The sequence below is a fragment of the Nicotiana tomentosiformis genome, chromosome 6, assembly GCF_000390325.3.
Source record: "Nicotiana tomentosiformis chromosome 6, ASM39032v3, whole genome shotgun sequence".
Classification (NCBI taxonomy): Eukaryota; Viridiplantae; Streptophyta; class Magnoliopsida; order Solanales; family Solanaceae; genus Nicotiana; species Nicotiana tomentosiformis.
In genome coordinates, this window is record NC_090817.1 from 43199826 (window position 1) to 43222654 (window position 22829).

The following is a 22829-nucleotide window of genomic DNA, read 5'->3' on the forward strand; positions in this document are numbered from 1 at the left end:
AGATGGTAAATGAAATGTCTTGTCTGTTGTTGAGAATTTGGAGAGTTATAGTTTCCCTGATAAACTCATGTTTAAGTGATTTTGGTGAAAGATTGAGCTTTGACTATTATACTTGAAAAGTATGTCTAATTTTTCATAATTGTGAACGAGCTGAACATGATATCTTTTGAGTTATTTACTTTACTGTCTTCATTATATTATGAGTTGTTATTGATTATTGATATTGGAAACTGACTCTCTTCCGAGCTCGTCACTGCTTTCAACCGAGATTAGGTTTGTTGTACATAGGGGCGGTTTTACTTATACTCCACTCTTCACTTTATATGCAGATCCAGGTACTTTCGGACGTGGTAATTGCTAGAGTCTGCACCGGTTCCAGCATGTGGAGACTACGAGGTAGCTATTATGTCGTTCACAGACCTTGAAGTTCTCTTTAGTTTATCTTGTTTATCACTGTTCTACCATTCAGATAGTTTTTGTATTGAGAATTGACTATGTATTACGAGATTCTATAGTGCTCATATACTTATTGACAATAGATCATGGGATGGTTGTAGCTACATTATTGTTGTTATTTCAGATATTTTATGATTATCTCGCTGTTGAGATTTATTTAGTTCCATTATTGTGATTATTGCTATTGTAAAATTGTTGGCTTGCCTAACAAGTAGTGTTAGGCACCGTCACGACTCTAGTGGGAGTTTGGGTCGTGACACTTCATCTTGAAAAGTACATATTGCCTAGTGAGCATGTCAATCTTTCATAAGCATACTGTTCTAGTTTTTGCATATCAAATGGTCTAGATGTTATAGTCTATAAAGTGAAACAAAAACTTCAATATTTTTGTGCTAAACTATGATTATACTTCTCAAAAGCAAATAGGTTACAATGCTAGAACAATAGATTCAACCTAACAACTAAAGAACTAAGCAGCTTCATCTTCAGGAACAAGTTCTTTAGTTGAGCAGCTTGAATCCTTTGAGAGCACCTTCTTGTCGTGATTGCTATTGCCAAGAGTAAATACTTGATTTGTGTAAATAGTATTCTTTTGAGCGGTATAAATATGTCTCTTTATATAGGTGTGAGTGTGGCAAAAATTCTTCTCCAATTAATGCTCCAAAACCTAGAATATTTTGATTAAGAAAAACCTCTCCTAATTTGATTTGGTTTCCTTATTTGTTTTCACATCCTCAACCTTTCCCTTCCATGCAAGTTCATCCCTTATTTGTTGAAACCTTTTTAGAACACAGATTTCTCCAGTTATGATCTTTTCTTGTTGCACGCAAAATGACTTCCTTTTGGAATCCAACTTGCACATGTATTTTCTCTTTCCACGCCTGGTCAGCATTTTGCATCATCCTGCCATGAACCTGATTCTTTTGACATCTGCATATCATATTTGCGCACCAGTTTAGTAGCATAGTATCTTGTCCATAAAACATGTTTTTTCAATACAATTGATCCTAGTTTATCAATCATTAAAATACATCCATGCTAGAAGATGCTCAGCTCAATACATCTAACTAATCGACAACCGTTTAGGTTAAAAGTCAAAAAATTTATCTATGGTTAACTTAATATTTTTCCTATTGATCGGGTGAAATTAATTAGGTAGCAAGAGTGTAAATTTACATAAGAAAGGTTCGTATATTGGAATGGTTAAGATTGTGTCGTTGATGAGTCGTAACTCAATGGACCGACCACACTAGAAAACTTAAACCTGCACAAGTTACATAAAAGTTCAGGACCAGCTCTTTTCAAGGTTGGTTCGTAAATTTAACACTGAAGAAGCCTAGCAGCTATTTCAAAAAGAAATTTAAGAAAATAAAGAAAAATCTAGCAAGTAATTTTTTTCTACCCTTCCTCCAGGTCTTCTTTTTGGCTTACCACTTGAACAAAAGTAATTGATTTCAATTTACTTGGAGTCATTTATCATTTCATGGGTTCAAATTGAGAAATTTACAATAGTGAGGGACCAAACTGACATTATCCTTTAAAGACGAAAAAGTCATCATCAGATTCTCAGAGGAAGAGCTTCAGCTAACAAAGGAGTAACAATGGCTTCCCTTCACCTTGCTATTCCTTTACTTCCCGGACCCACACGCAAATCGACAATTCGGTGTTCCGGTGAACAACGGCAAGCACTTTTTAACCGCATTGCCCCTGTTTATGATAACGTGCGCACCACCTCTGCTGCTGCACTAAAAAGAATCTCCATTCACTATTCAAATTGTCACTTCCTATGTTTACTGTGTGCACATTTTCATGTTTGCAGTTGAATGATCTCCTGAGCTTGGGTCAACACCGTATATGGAAAAGAATGGCCGTTTCTTGGACCGGGTAAAATTTCATTCTCCTTCCGTCCCGTCCTAATTTGAGTGACAGTTGTTTGCTTGTGCACGTAGTTTGAAAAAATATACCTTTAAAACTTGTATTCTAAAATTAGACATGGATATTTGTGTAATAAATTAAAAATGTGTCATGCTTGTTGGGACACACTAAAAATACTAATATCACATGAATTGGAACGGAGAGAATATTTTATATCACCTTGTTAGGTAATCTACTGTTGCTGCCTATTTTATGTGATGACACTGTTACCATTTCTCATATGACAGTGGAGTCAAAATCTTCTCTTTGAACATATTTTTAATATATTTTGCAAATATTTAATTAAATAAAGAGTTAATATGTAAATTAGAAAATTAAGGAATGTGTCCCAGTCTTATTGGATAATTTGACCTGTTACGTTGAAACCCTTCATATTTTTGGAATGAAAGAAAAAATGGAAGTTTAGTTGCCCTTCTTTGGGTAAAGCCTAAGGCATATCCATGATTTAAGCAGTGTGCATTCAACCATTAATGTTCTTAGCTCTGAACTTATTTTACTTTTAAAATTAGCGGTTCTGTTGTTGAAATCTTAGTGGGTTTTCACATATATATATCCATACTCAACATTGAAAATATTGGGTTCAGATGAACCCACAGTTGAAGAGCTGCATCTGACACTAGGTAAATCATGAGATACTTGTTACAACAACAACAACAACAAACCCAGTAGTTTCCCACGAGTGGGGTATGGTTAGGGTAAGATATACGCAGCCTTAACCCTACCCCTGGAAGGGCAGAAAGACTGTTTCCGATAGACTCTCGGCTAGAGAACGACTGAAAAAGAAAAAGATAATTGCAACAAATAGGAATAACAGCAAGATGAAATAAGATCGAATCCAAGAATGCAGTCAAACTCTAGGTAGTACTAGCCATCTATGAATAAAAGATAACATACTAACACTAATGCTAGCGAACTGAGTAAGACAAAGAGAAACGCTCGACTGCCTACTAACCTTCTACCCTAATCTTTGACCTCCACACCCTCCTGTCTAGGGCCATATCGTCAGTTAGCTCCAGTTGCGCCATGTCCCGCCTAATAACCTCTCCCCAAGACTTCTTAGGCCTACCTCTACCCCTCTTGCTGCCCACCGAGGCTAACCGCTCACACCTTCTAACTGGGGCTTCTATACTTCTCCTCTTAACATGCCTGAACCATCTCAACCTCGCCTCCCGCATCTTATCCTCCACAGGGGCCACTCCCACCTTTTTCCGAATAACTTCATTCCTAATCTTATCCAACCGGGTATGCCCACACATCCACCTCAACATCCTCATCTCAGCTACTTTTAGCTTCTGGGTATAAGAGTTCTTGACCGGCCAGCACTCTGCTCCATACAACATAGTCGGTCTAACTACAACCTTGTAGAACTTACCTTTAAGTCTCAGCGGCACATTCTTATTACACAAGACACCGGAAGCGACCTCCACTTCATCCATCCTACTCTGATACGATGCGTGACATTTCATCAATCTCCCCGTTACCTTGTATTATAGATCCAAGATACTTGAAACTACCTCTCTTGGGGATGACTTGCGCATCAACTTCCTGGGTACCGTTGCTGAACTTGCACTTCATGTACTCGGTCTTGGTCATGCTCAACTTGAAACCCTTAGACTCTAGGGTCTGCCTCCAAACCTCCAGCCTCTCGTTAACACCACCCCGCGTCTTGTTAATTAAAACTATGTCATCAACAAATAACATACACCATGGCACCTCAGCTTGAATGTGTCTCGTCAATGCTTTCATCGCCAAGGAAAATAAGAATGGACTAAGAGCTGATCCCTGGTGCAACCCCATCATAACCGGAAAGTGTTCCGAGTCTCCTCCCGCTGCCCTAACCCGAGTCTTAGTTTCATCATACATGTCCTTAATCACTCTAATGTAGGCTACTGGGACCCCTTTAGCCTCCAAGTATCGCCAGAGCACCTCTTTCGGGACTTTGTCATATGCTTTCTCTAGGTCAATGAACACCATGTGCAAGTCCTTCTTCATCTCACTATATCGCTCCACTAATCTCCTTACAATGTAAGTGGCTTACATAGTCGAACGCCCCGGCATGAAACTGAACTGGTTCTCAGAAATGGACACACTGGTCCTCACCCTAACTTCAACCACCCTCTCCCAAACTTTCATAGTATGGCTTAGCAGCTTAATCCCCCTATAATTATTGCAACTTTGAATATTGCCCTTGTTTTTATACAGAGGAATCATCGTACTCCACCTCCAATCATCGGGCATCATTTTCGTCCTAAAAATGACGTTGAACAGCCTAGTGAGCCACTTCAAACCTGCCCTACCCGCATTCTTCCAAAATTCCACAGGTATTTCATCTGGTCCGGTAGCTCTACCCCTGTGGATCTTACGCATAGCCCCCTCGACCTCCTCTACTCTTATGCGCCTATAATACCTGAAATCCCGACGCATCTCGGAGTGCTCTAAGTCGCCCAGCACAATGTCCCTATCACCCTCTTCGTTCAAGATTTTATGGAAATATGTCTGCCATCTTCGTCTAATCTGAGCTTCTTCCATCAAAACTCTACCTTCCTAATCTTTGATACACTTAACTTGATCCAGATCACGGGCCTTCCTCTCTCTCACCTTGGCTAGCCTGTATAGCTTCTTGTCCCCGCCTTTGGCCCCAAGCTCTTCATACAAATGCCCAAACGCCCAAACGCCGCAGTCTTAGCCGCAGTAACCGCTAACTTCGCCTCTTTCTTAGCCCTCCTATACCCCTCCCTGTTCATCCTCTTCGCCTCCTCGTCCATGCTCTCTATAAACGTCAAGTACGCCGCTTGCTTGGCTTCCACTTTCTCTTGTACCTCCTCACTCCACCACCAGTCACCTTTGTGGCTGCCGGAGAAATCCTTCGAGACCCCTAACCCTTCTCTCACAGCTACTCTAATACACTCCGCTGTCGTGGTCCACATACAGCTCGCATCCCCACTGCTCCTCCAGGCTCCCATAGCCAACAACTTCCCCCCAAACTCCTGCGCTTTGTCACTAGTCAAAGCACCCACTTGATCCTGGGTTGACCATAGACGACCTCTTCCTCCTCTTCCTCATGATCTCTAAGCCCATCACCAATAATCTATGTTGAGTCGTGAAATTCTCTCTTGGTATAACCTTGCAATCCATGCACAGACTCCTATCGCACTTCCAGAGGAGTAGATAATCAATTTGAGTCTTGACCAACAAACTCAGGAATGTAACCGAGTGCTCCTCCCTCTTCTGAAAACATGAGTTGGCAATCACCAAATCAAAGGCTTTAGCACAGTCCAACAACAAAGTACCTCCTTCGTTCCTAACTCCTAAACCAAAGCCGCCATGCACACCGTCATACCCCCCAGATGTCGCCTCAATGTGACCATTGAAGTCACCTCCTATGAATAACTTCTCGATGAGCGGAATGCCACGTACCAACCCGTAAAATTCTTCTCAGAAGAGCCTCTTAATCTCCTCGTCCAAACCCACTTGAGGCGCGTAAGCACTAATCACATCATGAGATGCTTTGTTCTTTGTAAATAAACTGAGAATGGTTAATATTGAAATAAAGTACTTAACTATTTTTCGGAAATTGAAAACATGCTGGACATTAGGAATGTGTTTAAGTTATCCATGCTAATAGAGTAACTAATCCATGTGCACTATATTACTATACTTGGTGTGAGAAGGCACGTGAGAAAATATGTTATTGATATTGGATGATAAATACAATACAAGAGGTCCCTATTTATAGCTATACGCTACAAGGAGATATTACTCCTCTTCCAATGTGGGACAAGACTACACTATACATATCTGTAAACTAACACTCCCCCTCAAGCCGGTGCATACACATCATATGTACCGAGTTTGTTACACATGTAACTAATACGAGAACCAGTAAGAGACTTAGTGAAAATATATGCTAGTTGGTCATTCGACTTTACAAACTTTGTAACAATATCTCCTGAAAGTATTTTTTTTCCTGACAAAGTGACAGTCGATCTCAATATGTTTAGTCCTCTCATGGAACACCGGATTTGACGCAATATGAAGAGCAGCTTGGTTATCACACACTAGTTCCATCTTGTTGATTTCTCCGAACTTTAACTCCTTGAGCAACTGCTTGACCCAAACTAACTCACAGGTCGCCATAGCCATGGCCCGATATTCGGCTTCGGCGCTAGATCGAGCAACTACATTTTGTTTCTTGCTCTTCTACGAGACCAAATTACCTCCTACTAGAATACAATATCTAGACGTAGAACGTCTATCAAAAGGTGATCCTGCCCAATCAGCATTTGTATACCCAACAACCTGCTCGTAGCCTCGATCCTCGAATAGTAATCCTTTGTCTGGAGCTGACTTTATATACCGAAGAATGCGAACAACTGCATCCCAGTGACTATCACAGGGAGAATCCATAAACTAACTTACAACACTCACCGGAAAAGAAATGTCAGGTCTAGTCACTGTGAGGTAATTCAATTTGCCAACCAACCTCCTATATCTCGTAGGGTCTCTAAGAGGCTCCCCCTGTTCAGGCAGAAGCTTAGCATTCGGATCCATAGGAGAGTCAATAGGTCTGCAACCCATCATTCCAGTCTCCTCAAGATTGTCTAAGGCATACTTCCGCTGTGTAGTAACAATACCTGAGCTAGACTGAGCGACCTCAATACCTAAAAAATACTTCAATCTGCCCAGATCCTTAGTCTGGAAGTGCTGAAAGAGATGTTGCTTCAGATTAGTAATACCATCCTGATCATTACCAGTAATAACAATATCATCAACATAAACCACTAGATAAATACACAGATTAGGTGCAGAATGCCGATAAAACACAGAGTGATCAGCCTCACTACGAGTCTTGCCGAACTCCTGAATAATTGTGCTGAACTTACCAATCCAAGCTCGAGGGGACTGTTTCAAACCATATAGTGACCTGCGCAATCTGCACACACAACCATTAAACTCCCCCTGAGCAACAAAACCAGGTGGTTGCTCCATATAAACTTCTTCCTCAAGATCACCGTGGAGAAAAACATTCTTAATGTCTAACTGATAAAGAGGCCAATGACGTACAGCAGCTATGGACAAAAAGAGACGAACAGATGTTACTTTAGCCACAGGAGAGAAAGTATCACTATAATCAAGCCCAAAAATCTGAGTATATCCTTTTGCAACAAGACGAGCCTTAAGTCGATCAATCTGGCCATCCAGGCCGACTTTGACTGCATAAACCCAACGACAATCGACAGTAGACTGACCTGCAGGAAGAGGAACAAGCTCCCAAGTGCCACTCGCATGTAAAGCAGACATCTCGTCAATCATAGCATGTCGCCATCTTGGATGAGATAGTGCCTCACCTGTAGACTTAGGGATAGAAATAGTGGACAAAGAAGATATAAAGGCATAATGAGGTGACGACAGACGATGATAACTTAAAACGACATAGTGGGGATCGGGATTAAGTGTGGATCGTACACCTTTGCGGAGTGCAATTGGTTGACTAAGAGGAGACAAGTCCGCAGTAGGTGCAGAATCTGATGCGGGGCGTGAATCACCTGGGCCTGATGCTGGATGTGGACGACGATGATAAGTCAAGAGTGGTGGAGCTGCAGAAGGTTGAACTGGATTATGTGGAGGAACTGGAGCTATAGGTGGTGGAGCTACAACCAGAGTTGTAGGTGGTACAACCAGAGCTATATGTGGTGGAGCTACAACTGGAGCTATAGGTGGTGGAGCTACAACTGGAGCTGTAGGTGGTGGAGCTGGAGTGACTGAATCTCCAAAAGATGAAACTGGTAGTACCTCAGAAATATCTAAGTGATGACCTGAACCTGTGAAGTATGATTGGGTTTCAAAGAAGGTAACATCAGCGTACATAAGGTATTACTGGAGGTTAGGAGAGTAGCATCGATACCCCTTTTGTGTTCTCGAGAAACCCAGAAATACGCACTTAAGAGCACGAGGAGTTAACTTATCTGTTCCTGGAGTAAGGTTATGGACAAAACAAGTGCTTCCAAAGATACGGGGTGGAAGAGAGAACAAAGGTAAATGGGGAAACCTGACAGAGAATGGAACTTGGTTCTGGATAGCTGAAGATGACATACGATTAATAAGATAGCAAGATGTAAGAACTGTATCTCTCAAAAACGCAACGGAACATGAGATTGTATGAGTAGGGTACGAACAGTTTCAATAAGATGTCTTTTCTTTCTTTCAGCTACCCCATTTTGTTGAGATGTGTACGAACAAGATGTTTGATGAATAATCCCATGAGATTTCATAAACTGCTGAAATGGGGAAGACAAATACTCTCGGGCATTATCACTACGAAATGTGCGAATAGAAACCCCAAATTGATTTTGAATTTCAGCGCGGAAGGTCTGAAAAATAGAAAACAACTCATCTCGATTTTTTATCAAAAATATCCAAGTGCACCTGGAATAATCATCAATGAAACTGATAAAGTAGCGGAATCCCAAGGTGGAACTGACCTGACTAGGACCCCAAACATCTGAATGGACTAAAGTAAAAGGTGACTCTGCTCGATTATCAAGACGCCGAGGGAAATGGGAGCGGGTATGCTTAGCGAGCTGACATGACTCACACTCTAGAGCTGACAAGTGAGATAAACCAGATACCATTTTCTGAAGTTTTGACAAATTGGGATGCCCCAACCGTTTATGTAATAAATCTGGTGAATCAGTAACAGGACAAATTGTAGAAGGAAGACAAGATGTGAGTCTATGTGATTTAGCAAGGATAAGGTAATAAAGTACGTTTGATTCACGCCCGGTACCAATGATCCGCCCCGTACTGCGTTCCTGTATAAAAACATGGTCATTAAGAAATAAAACAACGCATTTAAGTGATTTGGCTAGGCGACTAACAACTATGAGATTAAAAGGACTATTGGGAACATAAAGGACTGAATCTAAAGGTAAGGAAGGAAGCGGGCTTGCTTGACCTATTGCAGTTGCTCTGGTTTGAGACCCATTGGCCATTGTGACTTTTGGAAGAGATTGAGAATACGAAATAGTAGTGAAAAGAGATTTGTTACCAGAAATATGATCTGATGCACCTGAATCAATGACCCAAGACTCAGAGGATGAAGATTGGGAGAAACAAGTCACGCTATTACCTGTTTGAACAACAGAAGCTATCTCAGAAGATGTCTGCTTATATGCTTTATACTGAAGGAACTCAATATACTCTGCTAAAAAAATTATCCGACTATTCAAAGTATCGGTACCCATGTCGCTACAATTTGCAGTAGTAGGGTTAACTTTAAATAGTGGAAATAAGTAACTCCTGTGAGAAAACTAAAGAAATAGCTTGAAAAATACTGTTTACAGCAGGAAAACAGAACATTGTTCTGTGCCGGAAACACTGTAGCTCGCCGGAAAATTCCAAATTGTCGGAATTTGTCGTAACTAGGATGGATAGACTCGGAATTTCTTTGCGAGCAAGCTGGCCTGAAGAAATGTTTTCAAAAAATGGCCGGAAAGGTCACTGTTCACGACGGAAAAATATAAAAGTGGTCGGAATTTGATTTGAATTAGATGGGTAGGCTCGGAAATTTGAGGAGAGCACACTGTTCTGAAGAAGCTTCGCGAAAAAATGGCCGGAACCCTCGCCGGAAAAGTTGTTGTTGCCGGCGCGTGGAGGAGCGTGGCGGCTTTTCTGCCGGATAAAATTTCAAGGGTTGGTCGTCGGAGGGTGATCTACCTCATGGTGGTGTTGGTGTTAGCACAACACCGACAGAAAGTGACTTTTACTTAGACAAGCCTTAGGTCACCGGAAAAATTGCACGATGACTAAGTTCTTTCTTCCCGGTTAACGCTGGAATGACGCACAACGATCTTTTCTCACTAATGCTCTGATACCATGTGAGAAGGCATGGGAGAAAATATGTTATTGATATTGGATGATAAATACAATACAAGAGGTCCCTATTTATAGCTATACACTACAAGGAGATATTACTTCTCTTCCAATGTGGGACAAGACTATACTATACATATCTGTAAACTAACACTTGGCTGTTAAATTAATGAAAATCTTACACTGTTAGTGCATATTATTTTAATTCATTTAAAAGGGAAGAATGACAGGACACAAGAGGGAGTAGAAATTTCCACTTTTTCCCCCTGTTCTTAGGCATATAATTCTTGAATTTGAACTACATTTATGTTCTAGTTAAGCTGGAACTTTCGAGATTGTATTGCAGAGCTAAAGATGGGGACAATGTACTGGATGTGTGTTGTGGAAGTGGGGATTTGACATTTCTTTTATCTGAAAGAGTTGGACCCTATGGCAAGGTCTCCGTTTCTTTCCTTCTGCTATCTCTGGTTTAGTTTTATTCTTTTTTTTAGTTCTTTTTTTTTTTGTTTATGTAAACATTACGGTTTTGCTGGTTATTATGCACCATTTCTGAAGCAACTCAATTCTTCCATTGACCATTCTGAGAAATTCAATAAGCTGATCCTGTGGAATTTCCAAATGTCAAGACATATTTATCTTTCCTTTGTTTTGTGGTAAATGAAAGCAATAGAAAAATAGGAAAGAAAAGAAATGAATTACTGTGGCGCTGAACTATCATGTGGGGATAAGAAGTAAGGAAAGATAACACTCTTACAAGGAAGAGAAAAAACTTGTGCCTTCATTCCTAGTTCCTTTCAAAAGGTTTCCATTTCTCCTCCTTGTCTAAAAAGTACTTTTCTGTCAAACTAAATGTAACGTCCCTGGGTGCCTCGTTAACTGTTTTATAGTGACCTGTTGTTGTGTTATGAGAATCAGAAATTTACTCTTTATCTCTGCTCAGTCAATCTTTTTATTTTTATTTTTTTTATTTGCTAATCGACATCCTTCATAACTCGGCAAATTCCTGTGTCGCTTGATGCATCTTCTAGTTCCTGCCTATTTGTTTCTGCTTAATGAAAAACCTCGTTGAAGAAATCATGGCTCCTATGACTAAGTAAAGGAGACCATCTCTCTGGCTTAAAGTTTTATAGCTCCTTAATACTCACCGAAAGGGAAAAACAAAATTTCTTGAATGACCTTGAACCTGGTAAGATATTGTCACTTCTAGTTTGTCTAGGTCTTGATTTTAGGTTGATTTTGTGAACTGTGTTTTACCTTTTCTCCTCTAGTGAGCATCTAGGTAATAACATCATTTAGCAGTTTTCAAGTTCCATGGACTAACGTTTCCTGTTTTACTTCTTCCAAATCTCAACTTATCCTGTCCTGCATTATCACTCAACTTTCTGAATGCCAGATTTGTTTCAGTATGTGAAGTTCTATAAATCTTAGCCAGTTAGTTGTACTGAGATCTCAGGGTTTTGTTTCGTGATATTTTTTATGTCAATTTCTAGCCTGATGATTAATGTTTCTTTTTGTTGTCCTTCCTTGTTCTTCATGTTTTTGGGTCTTTGGGTTGCTAATGGCTATTGCTTTCATTTGAGTTGGCTCCCAAACAAACGAAAGCTGCACTTTTCGCATATTTAAATGTTCCATTTTTTTATTTATTTCAGAAATGTAACAAAAAACTGCTCACAGCAGAGCGGCATGATTCTTATGTCACTAAAATATGTATCTTCTCAGTTATTTGACTATATTTTGTGTCTTTAAATCAAGATTAATTTTTGCAATGTAAGTGGATTACTTGATGAAGGGCAGCCTAGGCTAGTTATCTTAATTCATGAATTTTCTGATGTCAAATCTCACTGAACTGGCCTTTTCCCTTGCAGGCGGTTGGTCTTGATTTCTCAAAGGAACAATTATTAACCGCTTCGACTCGGCAGAAATTACGTTCAAAGACATGTTACAAGAACATTAAGTGAGCATTGGTAATTAAAATGTCAATGTATTCAAACAAATTATGTTTGGAAGGTTATTTGCCAACAAAAAGTTAGCAAAATCTGCTTTTAAAAATAAAATTTAGTCAAGTTCCAAACTGTTTTCACACACTACTTTTACCAGTTACATGTGCCTTATCTTCTGTACTCTTACCTTCTTACTCCTTCCAATTAGCTTTTCATGTTCCCTTAGTCATTGTGAAGTATTAATGCATATGATAATGAAGGTGGATGGAAGGCAATGCACTTGATTTACCCTTTCCTGACTCCTCCTTTGATGCTGTTACTATTGGCTATGGATTACGAAATGTGATCGATAGACATAAAGCTATGACAGAGATATGTCGAGTCTTAAAACCAGGCTCAACAATATCTATTCTTGACTTCAATAAAAGCATCAACCCCTTGAGCACCACAATTCAGGTATTTGTTGGCAGGTTAATACATTCTTTTCGCATCACCCCAAAAAATTTATTTTACTATATTTATTATTTTTTCTTAATCACCCAAAAATCTGTAAAGTAAGTTATTGGTTTCATTATCTTTTGCTTTATCTGATGTAAAACTTTCTATGCTTTTAAGGGATCATTGCAGTTCCATCTGAACATTTGAAATAATGATGGGCATTAACCATCTCTGAAACACTTGTTTGTAAATTAGGAAATTCAATGGGACTTCCTTGGCTTTTTAAGGATGTAGTCAGTGCATACCTTTTAGGCCCTTATACAGAACATATTGTTACTTAGCAAAAATGATGACAACAATGGAAACAGAGTAGACTCTTGAAGCTTATCCTGTTCTTTTAGGGTGCAGGAAAAGCGGGAGCAGGGGAATGGGAAGGGGAAGGAGAAGGGGGAATTTGCTTTATGAGAATTCTGAAGGATATAGTAGGCAAATAGAGATCTTCAACCGTTATAAGTTGGACAATTTTAAGTGATTGAATATTGTCTGTAGGTATATAGCTCAAGATACTACCCCACATAATGTCAGTAAAGTTGCTATACACTGAAACTGCATCCATATACATTTTCCACTAGTTTTTCTGTAAAGGTGGGACCAATATTTTTTCACATGACAAAAAGCAAGCCACTTCCTATCCATTAGATGCCGGGGATTAATCTGTTATTCTGCATTATTGGTAATTCCGTTATCTCTTTTACAGATTGTTATGTTTGCAAACTTCTTAATGTTTTCTTTTCCCGCTTCTCATTAGTAGTAGCATAATAATATTTATCCAATTTTTTTGTGTTCTATTTAGGAGTTGATGATTGACAATATAGTTGTTCCAGTAGCAAGTGGTTATGGCCTAGAAGATGAGTACAAATACTTGAAAAGCTCTATCAAGAACTTTCTGACAGGTCTGGCCTTTTCACCAATGTAGTTTAAGCAGTTTTCCTTGACTAACTTCTACTTTAAGGGATCGTTTGGTAGGATGCATTAGAGAAAATAATGCATGCATTAACTTTTGGTAATACTAATCTCTTGTTTGGTGCACTTTTTTCAACCTATGTATTACAAATACAAGTATTAGTTATACAACTTATTTGGTATTATCCTGTGTATAACTAATACATAGCAAATCATGATATTAGCAATACCAAAGCTATTAATGGATGCATTAGCATGGTTAATGACAAAATTATCCTTAAAGTCTCCTAAATGTAAAGAATATGGAGGGCAGTTTTTGTAAACAACTAATTTTCTTAAAAATTATGCAATACATTTTAATTTTTAATACACCACACCAAACAGTGGATAAGAAATAATCTCTGCATAACTAATGCTTGCATTACTAATCCTTGCATTACCAATACACTTTATTCAATACTATTCTTATACACCCTACCAAACGACCCCTAAGCAGTTCTGAAGCCTTCTACATGCATAATGTTACGATATGTTATGTAGATTTTGGATTTAGAAATAAAGTAACATGAGTAACCTCTTAGTCTTAAGTAAGTTTAATTTGATGCGCCCGTCGAAAAGAAAAGGCAAAATACATAAGTTGGCACCTGAGCTATGGACCAAATACCTGTTACACATTTTCTGTGGGCAGAAATAATATTACACACTCAACCTTTTAAAAGTGTGTCTAATACACACCTTCTTTGACCAAGACCTAGCATCTGTAAAACACCAAGATAGAAGCGCGTCTACCAAGTAAAATACTGTTTAAATACTTATTTAATGCCACGTGTCAGCAAATCCCTCATCTTCCCCACCCTCCCTCTATCTCTCTATCTTGTTTTTCCGGCGGCCAACCTCCACCTCCACCTCCACCTCCATCCCTTCTCTTCCTTTTTTTTTCAAACCTTTATTTGTTCAGAACTCTCTGTCCCTTTATCTTCCTCGTCAATACCACCACGGCCACTTTCCTCCATTGAAGCACTTTCTTTTACTTTTTTTTATTTAAGTGTAACTGATATTTTAGATCTCGCCTTACAATTAGAATTATTTTGCTGGGATTTATGCTGTTGACTTGGAACTCAAATGGGTTCTTGAAATTGAGAAAAAATTTACAAGCTTGAAGTATAGTAATCCAAATTATTAGGGGCTTATACTTGTTCGTTTCTTCTCTTTTTTTGTTTGAATATGAAAATATTATTTCTGTTGGTGGTGGATTTGGGTCAGGAGGAGTCTGAGACCCTTTGCTCAAAAATGGTGGATGGTTGTTAATAATTTTGGTGGCAGCCATGAATTTTGAAAATGTAATGAAAATTTGTTGTTTTTGGGTTAAAATGGAAGTTTTTTTTTTGGTGTTTATCATTTTGGTGGTTGAATATGCAAGGTTTCTAGCTTTTCTTTGACACGATTTTCCGACGATTAAGATGAAGAAGATGGAGTATCGTTTTTAAGCATTTTTTTTAATTGAGGACACGTGTCAAAATCTTGTTGGCACATAGTATACACTTATCGAGAAAAAATGGTCAAACACTGAAGTGGTGTTTATTAGATACATTTTTAAAATGTTGAATGTGCAATATTATTTTCGTCCATAGAAAGCGTGTAATAGGGATTTGGTCCATAGTTCAAGTGCCAACTTATGTATTTTGCCAAAAGAAAAACATTACTTTCTTCATCTATTCCTTATTTTCTTCTGGAAAAACATGTTATTCTATTAATTGGGTTGTATTTCTCAAATCTCTTCATGCCCAGTTTCATTTATCTCCCTTGCTTGCTTACAAAACATACTGATTAGAACAAGAGACTCATTCTTTGGGAGAAAGATTGAGCTAAACATGATGCATTGAAGAAGAAAATAGAGGAATCACAACTTTAAAAAAAAAAAAAAGAGTGCACACTGAAGCTGACATCAAATCTCTCTTTGATGAAGCGAAAAAGACTCTTAATTTAGTGAAATTGCTGTATTCTTTCCTGTTGTGACTTTATTCGTGGTAAAAGGATGATTTGTAATACAGGAAACGAGTTAGAGATGTTGGCTCTTGAAGTAGGATTTTCCACTGCCAAACATTTTGAGATAGGGTTCGGGCTTATGGGCAATTTGGTAGCCATCCGATAGATTGATTTCAACTGCTTTATCTTCCTCCTGCCTTCAAAACCGAGAAAAGATGCAGTAACAAGAGGAATGAGTGGTATTTTCACCAATAAATGTTTAAAACTTTTTACATGGATTTCAATCATGCCTATTAGTGCATTGAGTATTGCACCCTGACTGACTGAAGAAGTGTGATATAATATACTTTTCACCACTATTTATTGCCAGTCTCCTAGTCCTTTCTCCTCTCTATGCTACGAAAAATGCAGTGACAAGAGGAATGAGTGGTATTTTCACCAATAAATGTTTAAAACTTTGTACATGTATTTCAAACATGCCTATTAGTGCATTGAGTATTGCACCCTAACGGAAGATGTGTGATATTATATACTTTTCATCACTATTTGTTGCCTGTCTCCTAGTCCTTTCCCCTCTCTATGCTATGAAAGATGCAGTAACAAGAGGAATGAGTGGTATTTTCACCAATAAATGTTTAAAACTTTTTACATGGATTTCAGTCATGCCTATTAGTGCATTGAGTATTGCACCCTGACTGACTGAAGATGTGTGATATAATATACTTTTCACCACTATTTGTTGCCTGTCTCCTAGTCCTTCCCCCTCTCTATGCTATGAAAGATGCAGTAACAAGAGGAATGAGTGGTATTTTCACCAATAAATGTTTGAAAATTTTGACATGGATTTCAATCATGCCTATTAGTGCATTGAGTATTGCACCCTAACTAACTGAAGATGTGTGATATAATATACTTTTCACCACTATTTTGTTGTCTGTCTCTAGTGGTGGAAAAATGGCGGGTTGGGTCGGATTTGGGCGGGTTAAAAATGGGTTGAGTAAAAATTGGTTGGGTCTCAACCCGCCCATATTTCATGGGGGTCAAAAACGGATTGGGTGTCAAATGGGCGGGTTGAATATTGGGTTAACCCATATTATATAAGTATACTATTTTTTCAAGTGCAATTTATAATTTTTCTTTTGCTCAGATTATTTAGTAACGTAAGCTTAACTGGAATAATTTCTACTCTTCTTCATTAAATTTATTCAAATTTGACTATCATATTATAAACTTAAGTTACTCTTTCTCAAAATATGACAGTTTTCATTTTAGGAAGAAAATGTTCTTAATGCACATCAAGCAATATGTCACGACCCAAAATTCCACCTTCAGGATCGTGATGGCGCCTAACATTCCACTTGCTAGGCAAGCCAACCTTAAAATAATCTTAACTATTTTAAAGCAAATTTAATTTAATAGAAGTCAATTACTGAAATAAAGTGCGGAAGACCATAAATACTGAATTATCAAAATACATCCCCGAATCTGGTGTTACAAGTGCACGAGCTAGTAGAATAATACAAATAAAGGTCTGAATAAAATTCAAGCTGTTTGAAAGATAATACACAGCTAAGATAAGATAAAAGGGGATTTCAGAACTGGGAACGCTGTGCGGTTATACCTCAAGTCTCCTCTGAGTAGCTGAATCCGAGCACGTCTATGGTACGTCGCCATGACAAACACCAAAAATCTGCACAAGAAGTGCAGAGTGTAGTATGAGTACAACCGACCCCATGTACTCCGTAAGTGTTGAGCCTAACCTCGACGAAGTAGTGACGAGTCTTTGACATGACACGTACGTAAACAACCTGTACAAGTTTATACAAATATGAAGCAACACTAAAACAATAAATAACACTTTATAAATTTGGGAGGGAACATGCGAAGGGGGTGATATAATAATTTCAGCAGGAGAATTATCACTTAGAAACCAATTAATTCCTCAACAATAAAATGAGCAACTGATAATATGAAAATGGCGCGACACCACCTTTCATGCTTTTACACTCTTCCCTCGCATAAACTGATAATTAAATAATAATAATTGGCACGACATCACCCTTCGTGCTTTAACTTTCTTTGGCACGGCATCACTCTTCGTGCTTTTACACTCTCTGAAAAATGACACGGCATCACCCTTCGTGCTTTTACACTCACAAATGGCACGACAACACCCTTCGTACTTTTACACTCTTTCTTACCATGGCAATGATATTATAAATAATAAAAATTGCACGGCATCACCCTTCGTGCTTTTACACTCTTCCTTACCATGAAATTAATAATATAAATTCGGAAGAGTATTTAAGTGCGGGGATATACACTTATCAATCAATTCAATACCAGAATACCGACTTCACCTTCTAAAATATTCAAAAATAATTAAATGAATAAAAATTTTATGATTAATGATCAAATAATCGATAATAAACTTAAACATGAATATCTTAATTAAATAGCCAATTATTCACAATAAACAAATTCCACCCACATGCTTTGACTCAATCACAACGCATAAGTACTCGTCACCTTACATATACGTTGTATCCGCACATTAAATCACGTAGCAAATAGACAAATAAGTCCTACTCTCTCAAGTCAAGGTTAACCACGACACGTACCTCTCTTCGCAACCAAATTCAAGTTTTCAATACACCGTTGCCTCGCGAATTAGTGTCCGAAATTCTCAAATCTAGTCATAAACAATTCAATATATTCAATACAAATCGTAGGAATTAATTCCATATGAATTTACTAATTTTTCGAATTGAAATCCGAAATTTATTTTAAAAATTGATTGTGGGAACCACGTCTCGAATCTCGAAAAAACTTACGAAAATCGAACACCCGTTCCGATACGAGTTCAACCATACAAAAATTATCGAATTCTGACATCGGATTTACCTTCAAATCTTATTTTTATATTTTTGGAAGATTTTAAAAAAATCTGATTTTTCCTCCATAAATTCACGGATTCATGATGTAAATGAGTATGGAATCATGAAATATAATCAATATAGGATAAGGAACACTTTACCCCAATGTTTCCCGTGAAAATCGCCCAAAAATCGTCTTAAGTTCTAGAAAATGGGACGAAATCCCATTTCTAGAACTTAAGTTCTGTTTGCCCAGATTTTACCTTATGCGATCGCGTACAATGCTTTGCGATCGCGAAGCACATTTTTGGCTGCCTAGCTTTTTGCTCTACGTGAACGTGGCAGTGCTCTCGCGAACGCGAAGCACAATTTCTTAGCCTTCTGCGATCGCGGACATCTTTGTGTGATCGCGTAGTACAAATTTTGTACTTCAGCTTCTGCCTCATTCCTTCTACGCGAATGCGGCTTGGCCTTCGCGTTTGCGGTGCTTTGCCTGCTGTCATTGTGCGATCGTGGACGTTACTATGCGATCGTATAGTTTAAATTTTCATCAATGACATTAAGCCTTCGCCATCGCAGACATAGTCACGCGATCGCATAGAAGGAAACCAATACTGTGAAGCACCAGAATTCCAGCTATGTTTTCTTGAATAAAAATGGTCCGAGGCTCGTCCGAAACTCACCCGAGCCCTCGGGGCTCCAAACCAAACATGCATACAAGTCCAAAAACCTCATACGAACTCGCTCGCGCTATCAAAACACCAATTTAACACCTGAAACTACGAATCAGATGCCAAATCAAATGAGATTTTTAAGAAAACTTTAGAATTTCTATTTTAACAACTGGACGTCCGAATCACGTCAAACCAACTCCGTTTCTCATCAAATTTGGAAGATAAGCCATAAATATAGTAATGGAGCTATACCGGGTTCCGAAACCAAAATACGGATCCGGTATCTACAAAAGTCAAATATTGGTCAATTCTTTAAAGTCATTAAGCCTTTAAACTTTAAAATTTCGACAACATGCGATAATTCGAGTTAGGGACCTACGAATTCGATTCCAGGCATACGCCCAACTCCCAAATCATGATACGGACCTATCAGAACTGTCAGAACACTGATCCGGGTCTGTTTGCTAAAAATGTTGACCAAAGTCAACCCAATTGAGTTTTAAAGCTCTATTTCACATTTTAATCAATTTTTCACATAAAAACTTTTCGAAAACATTAACGGACTGCGCACGCGAGTCGAGAAAAGTTGAATGATGCTATTTGAGGTCTCAGAACACAAAAATAATTATTAAATTTAAAGATGACCTTTTTGGGTCATCACACAATATCACTAATAATATATGACTGTGCATTTTCTACTTTGTTCATATATTATCTGCAATACAATAAAACTAAATAGATTCAAAAACAAAATACTATAAATAGAAAGATACATTTATATTCAAAAAATATATTCAAAAAGTTCACTACTAATATATGACTATGTACAAATTCAACATTGAAAATGTGCTCCATAACTAAAAAGAAAATATTATTTTTTTGGTTGAAAAAGAAAGTATTCTTTCTACAATATGAAAAGAAAGTACTCATTTTGTTGAAATGAAAGAATATACTTTTTCTACATCATGAAAAGAAAATACTCATTTTGTTGAAATGAAAGAAAATATTTTTTCTACATCATGAAAAGTGTTATAAAACAATAAAATAAGAAGAGTATTACAGAGAAAAGTAGAGAGAGAGAATTCTTATTGATTTTGGGATCAATTACAATGGAATAGAACCCCTCTATTTATGGGGGAAAAGTGACTTAGCCACCAAGTAACAAACCCTAAAATCTCTTTAAAATATGACATTCACCATAAGTAAAATATATTTATAACACTCCCCCTTGAATGTCTATTCAATAGATAATGTGCCTCGTTAAAACCTTAACTAAAATAAAACCCAGTGTAAAAATATTCCAGTGAAGGAAAAAGAGTACACATGTTTAACAATAAGCCTTTGGTTGCCTCGTTAAAAACCTTGCAAGAAAAACCCAGTGGGACAAAATCTTGTAAGAAAAAAAGAGTACAACGCGTGTTAATCCCCCCGATAAGAGCAATTTACATCTTTGAGTCTTTGCATTCCAATAGTGTTCACCATCTTCAAAAGATCGTCGGTAGAGATTTGATAAGCAAATTAGTCATATTAACTTGAACAAATTTTTTTCACCTTGAAATAATCATCCCTGATAGATGTGTAATGTCGTGGAATGACCTTTTCAATATCTTCATAAGGGTAAAAATTTCTCGCTATCACATTATCATGCCTATAGTTATAGCAAGATACAAATGTGCACAAATTGCACTTAGGGTGTAGTACTTCATGACCAAGAATTCTATATGCTTTAAGCAATTTAAATCCTTCAGGGATTGTCATATAAGTTAAGTCATATAAGCCATATAAATAGACTTTAGATGCATATCAAGTTTTTATGTCATGCTAGACATATAAGATAGATAAAGGTGATTGCACACACCACTGACTTTATACTTTCAAGTATTTGAACTACATAGCCAAAACCACGTCTTTCATATGAAACCAATTCTATTAGAATTGTGTCTCTTCCATTTGGCCAATATTTTTGTGTTTGTAGGCGACAGACTTAAGATCCTCATCTAGACTTAGCGCTATCATAGATGTCGTCGACAAATATTTTATATCGGTTCCAATATTATTTTTTTATAAAGACATAACATAGAGGTCTCTTCATTCATTTCAGGTACCTGAACCTCTCCTGAGGTTTTATGAAATGTTATGTCATGTACTCTTCTAGAGTACTAGCCTCTTTATTATGATCATTTTCTCATCTTTTTTATCAAGAAATTTAATTGAAACCGATTTATCTATACGCTTTAAATATACCATATACTTTGTCTTTCTAGGACTTATTCTAATAGGAGAATTTGCATTGAGAATATAATTACTTTCTTTGGGTCAGCAAATGCGCCTGACATGCTTTGAAATATATTGCAGATGAATTATCTTTTATGAACTTCAAGTTAATATTATCTTATTCGAGGATCTAGATATACAAATGATAATTCTTTCCACGTAACTTTTTCTCAACCGTTTATCATGTCTTCCCATCATGTTAGAAAAACTAACTTGTTTCCTCAACTTTGAGAACCCATTTTTGTGTGTTATGGTGTTAATCAAAATATACACCGCACATCAATAATAATAAGATGAGATTATTTGGTTCCTGGCCCTGAACCACTTGTGAGGGGAGAAAATAATATACTTTTGTATATAACGTATATCAAACTGATATATATATAACTTTGTTCTCATAAGAAATAGTTTAGCTATTAAGTGGAGGCACTCAATAAATTATTTTGCTAAATCAACTGTGATGTAACCAACTTATCAAGATGAACTGCCTTGAATAGAAAATCTGAAAATTATGCTCCAAATTAATTTATTGAGCAAGTTACCTCGCAAACACCAGGTTGCGGGTTAATAATAATCGCACATGTAACCATCTCATAGATGCATTTTATATGGTATACATGGCAGGTGAATGAGCCTATATTCACCTTTGATATTTCCAGCATTCATGGGATTGAATTTCAATTTTAGTTGGTCAATTAATTAATGAGAACAAGCAACACAAGAGAATTCGTAAAGAATTTTCTAGTTCTTTAATGTTTACCCATGTGAATTCTCTTTTATTTTTGCACATCATATTTAAATTGTTATGGCTAAACTAGTTATGCCAACTGCATAAATTAACAATATTGATAAATTTCAGGTTTACACCATGACGTATGCAATTATCAATAAACTCCAAGTTTATTATGATATGGGTTTTTATATCAATAAACTTCTATTTTATTGTGGTATTCTTTTATTTGTGTAGTGCAAACTGGAGAATAAAGCGGGTAGTTTTTCACATACATATTACCCCGCTACAAGTTGTAGTAATAGAAGATATTAAATCTTTCCTTTATTTATAATCTCAACATAACCAACCACTTTCGCGAATACTTTAGAAACTAGATAAGTTTCTTTGAGACTTACTACGACACAACACCTTATTGATAATCAATTTTATTTCTCCAAAATAGTATAATTGGCTCTTCTAGAGATTTCAATTAATTTTGTACTACCATATATTCATCAACATCTATATGGTGAATATCTCTTTCAAGGAAAGAGTTGTATCATTATGGTCATGGTCAAAATTATTATAGGCAAGACATGTTGCTTCTATTACTTTTGCCCTGTAATAATCACATTGCCATAATATTTTGGCATATTCACAATAGGTACGTGACCAATGACCATTCATGCCATAATAATGAAAT

The 22829-nt window shown here is 37.4% G+C and overlaps 1 protein-coding gene across 4 annotated transcripts; it reads left to right on the forward strand.

Moving 5' to 3' along the window:
- Positions 1-1873: 1873 nt before the first annotated feature.
- Positions 1874-16132, forward strand: LOC104101649 (2-phytyl-1,4-beta-naphthoquinone methyltransferase, chloroplastic). Of its 4 annotated transcripts, none has more exons than XM_009609132.4 (7): positions 1884-2137; positions 2276-2340; positions 10610-10700; positions 12129-12217; positions 12464-12659; positions 13495-13594; positions 15656-16132. In XM_009609132.4, exons 2-7 carry the CDS (start codon positions 2321-2323, stop codon positions 15754-15756), a joined length of 597 nt encoding a protein of 198 aa, XP_009607427.1. In that variant the 5' UTR covers positions 1884-2137; positions 2276-2320; the 3' UTR covers positions 15757-16132. The 4 variants fall into 4 exon arrangements, with proteins under 4 accessions (XP_009607429.1, XP_009607427.1, XP_009607426.1 ...); XM_009609131.4 differs by having other exon boundaries at positions 1888-2177; XM_009609134.4 differs by lacking the exon at positions 10610-10700 and having other exon boundaries at positions 1874-2137.
- The last annotated feature ends 6697 nt before the right edge of the window (positions 16133-22829 follow it).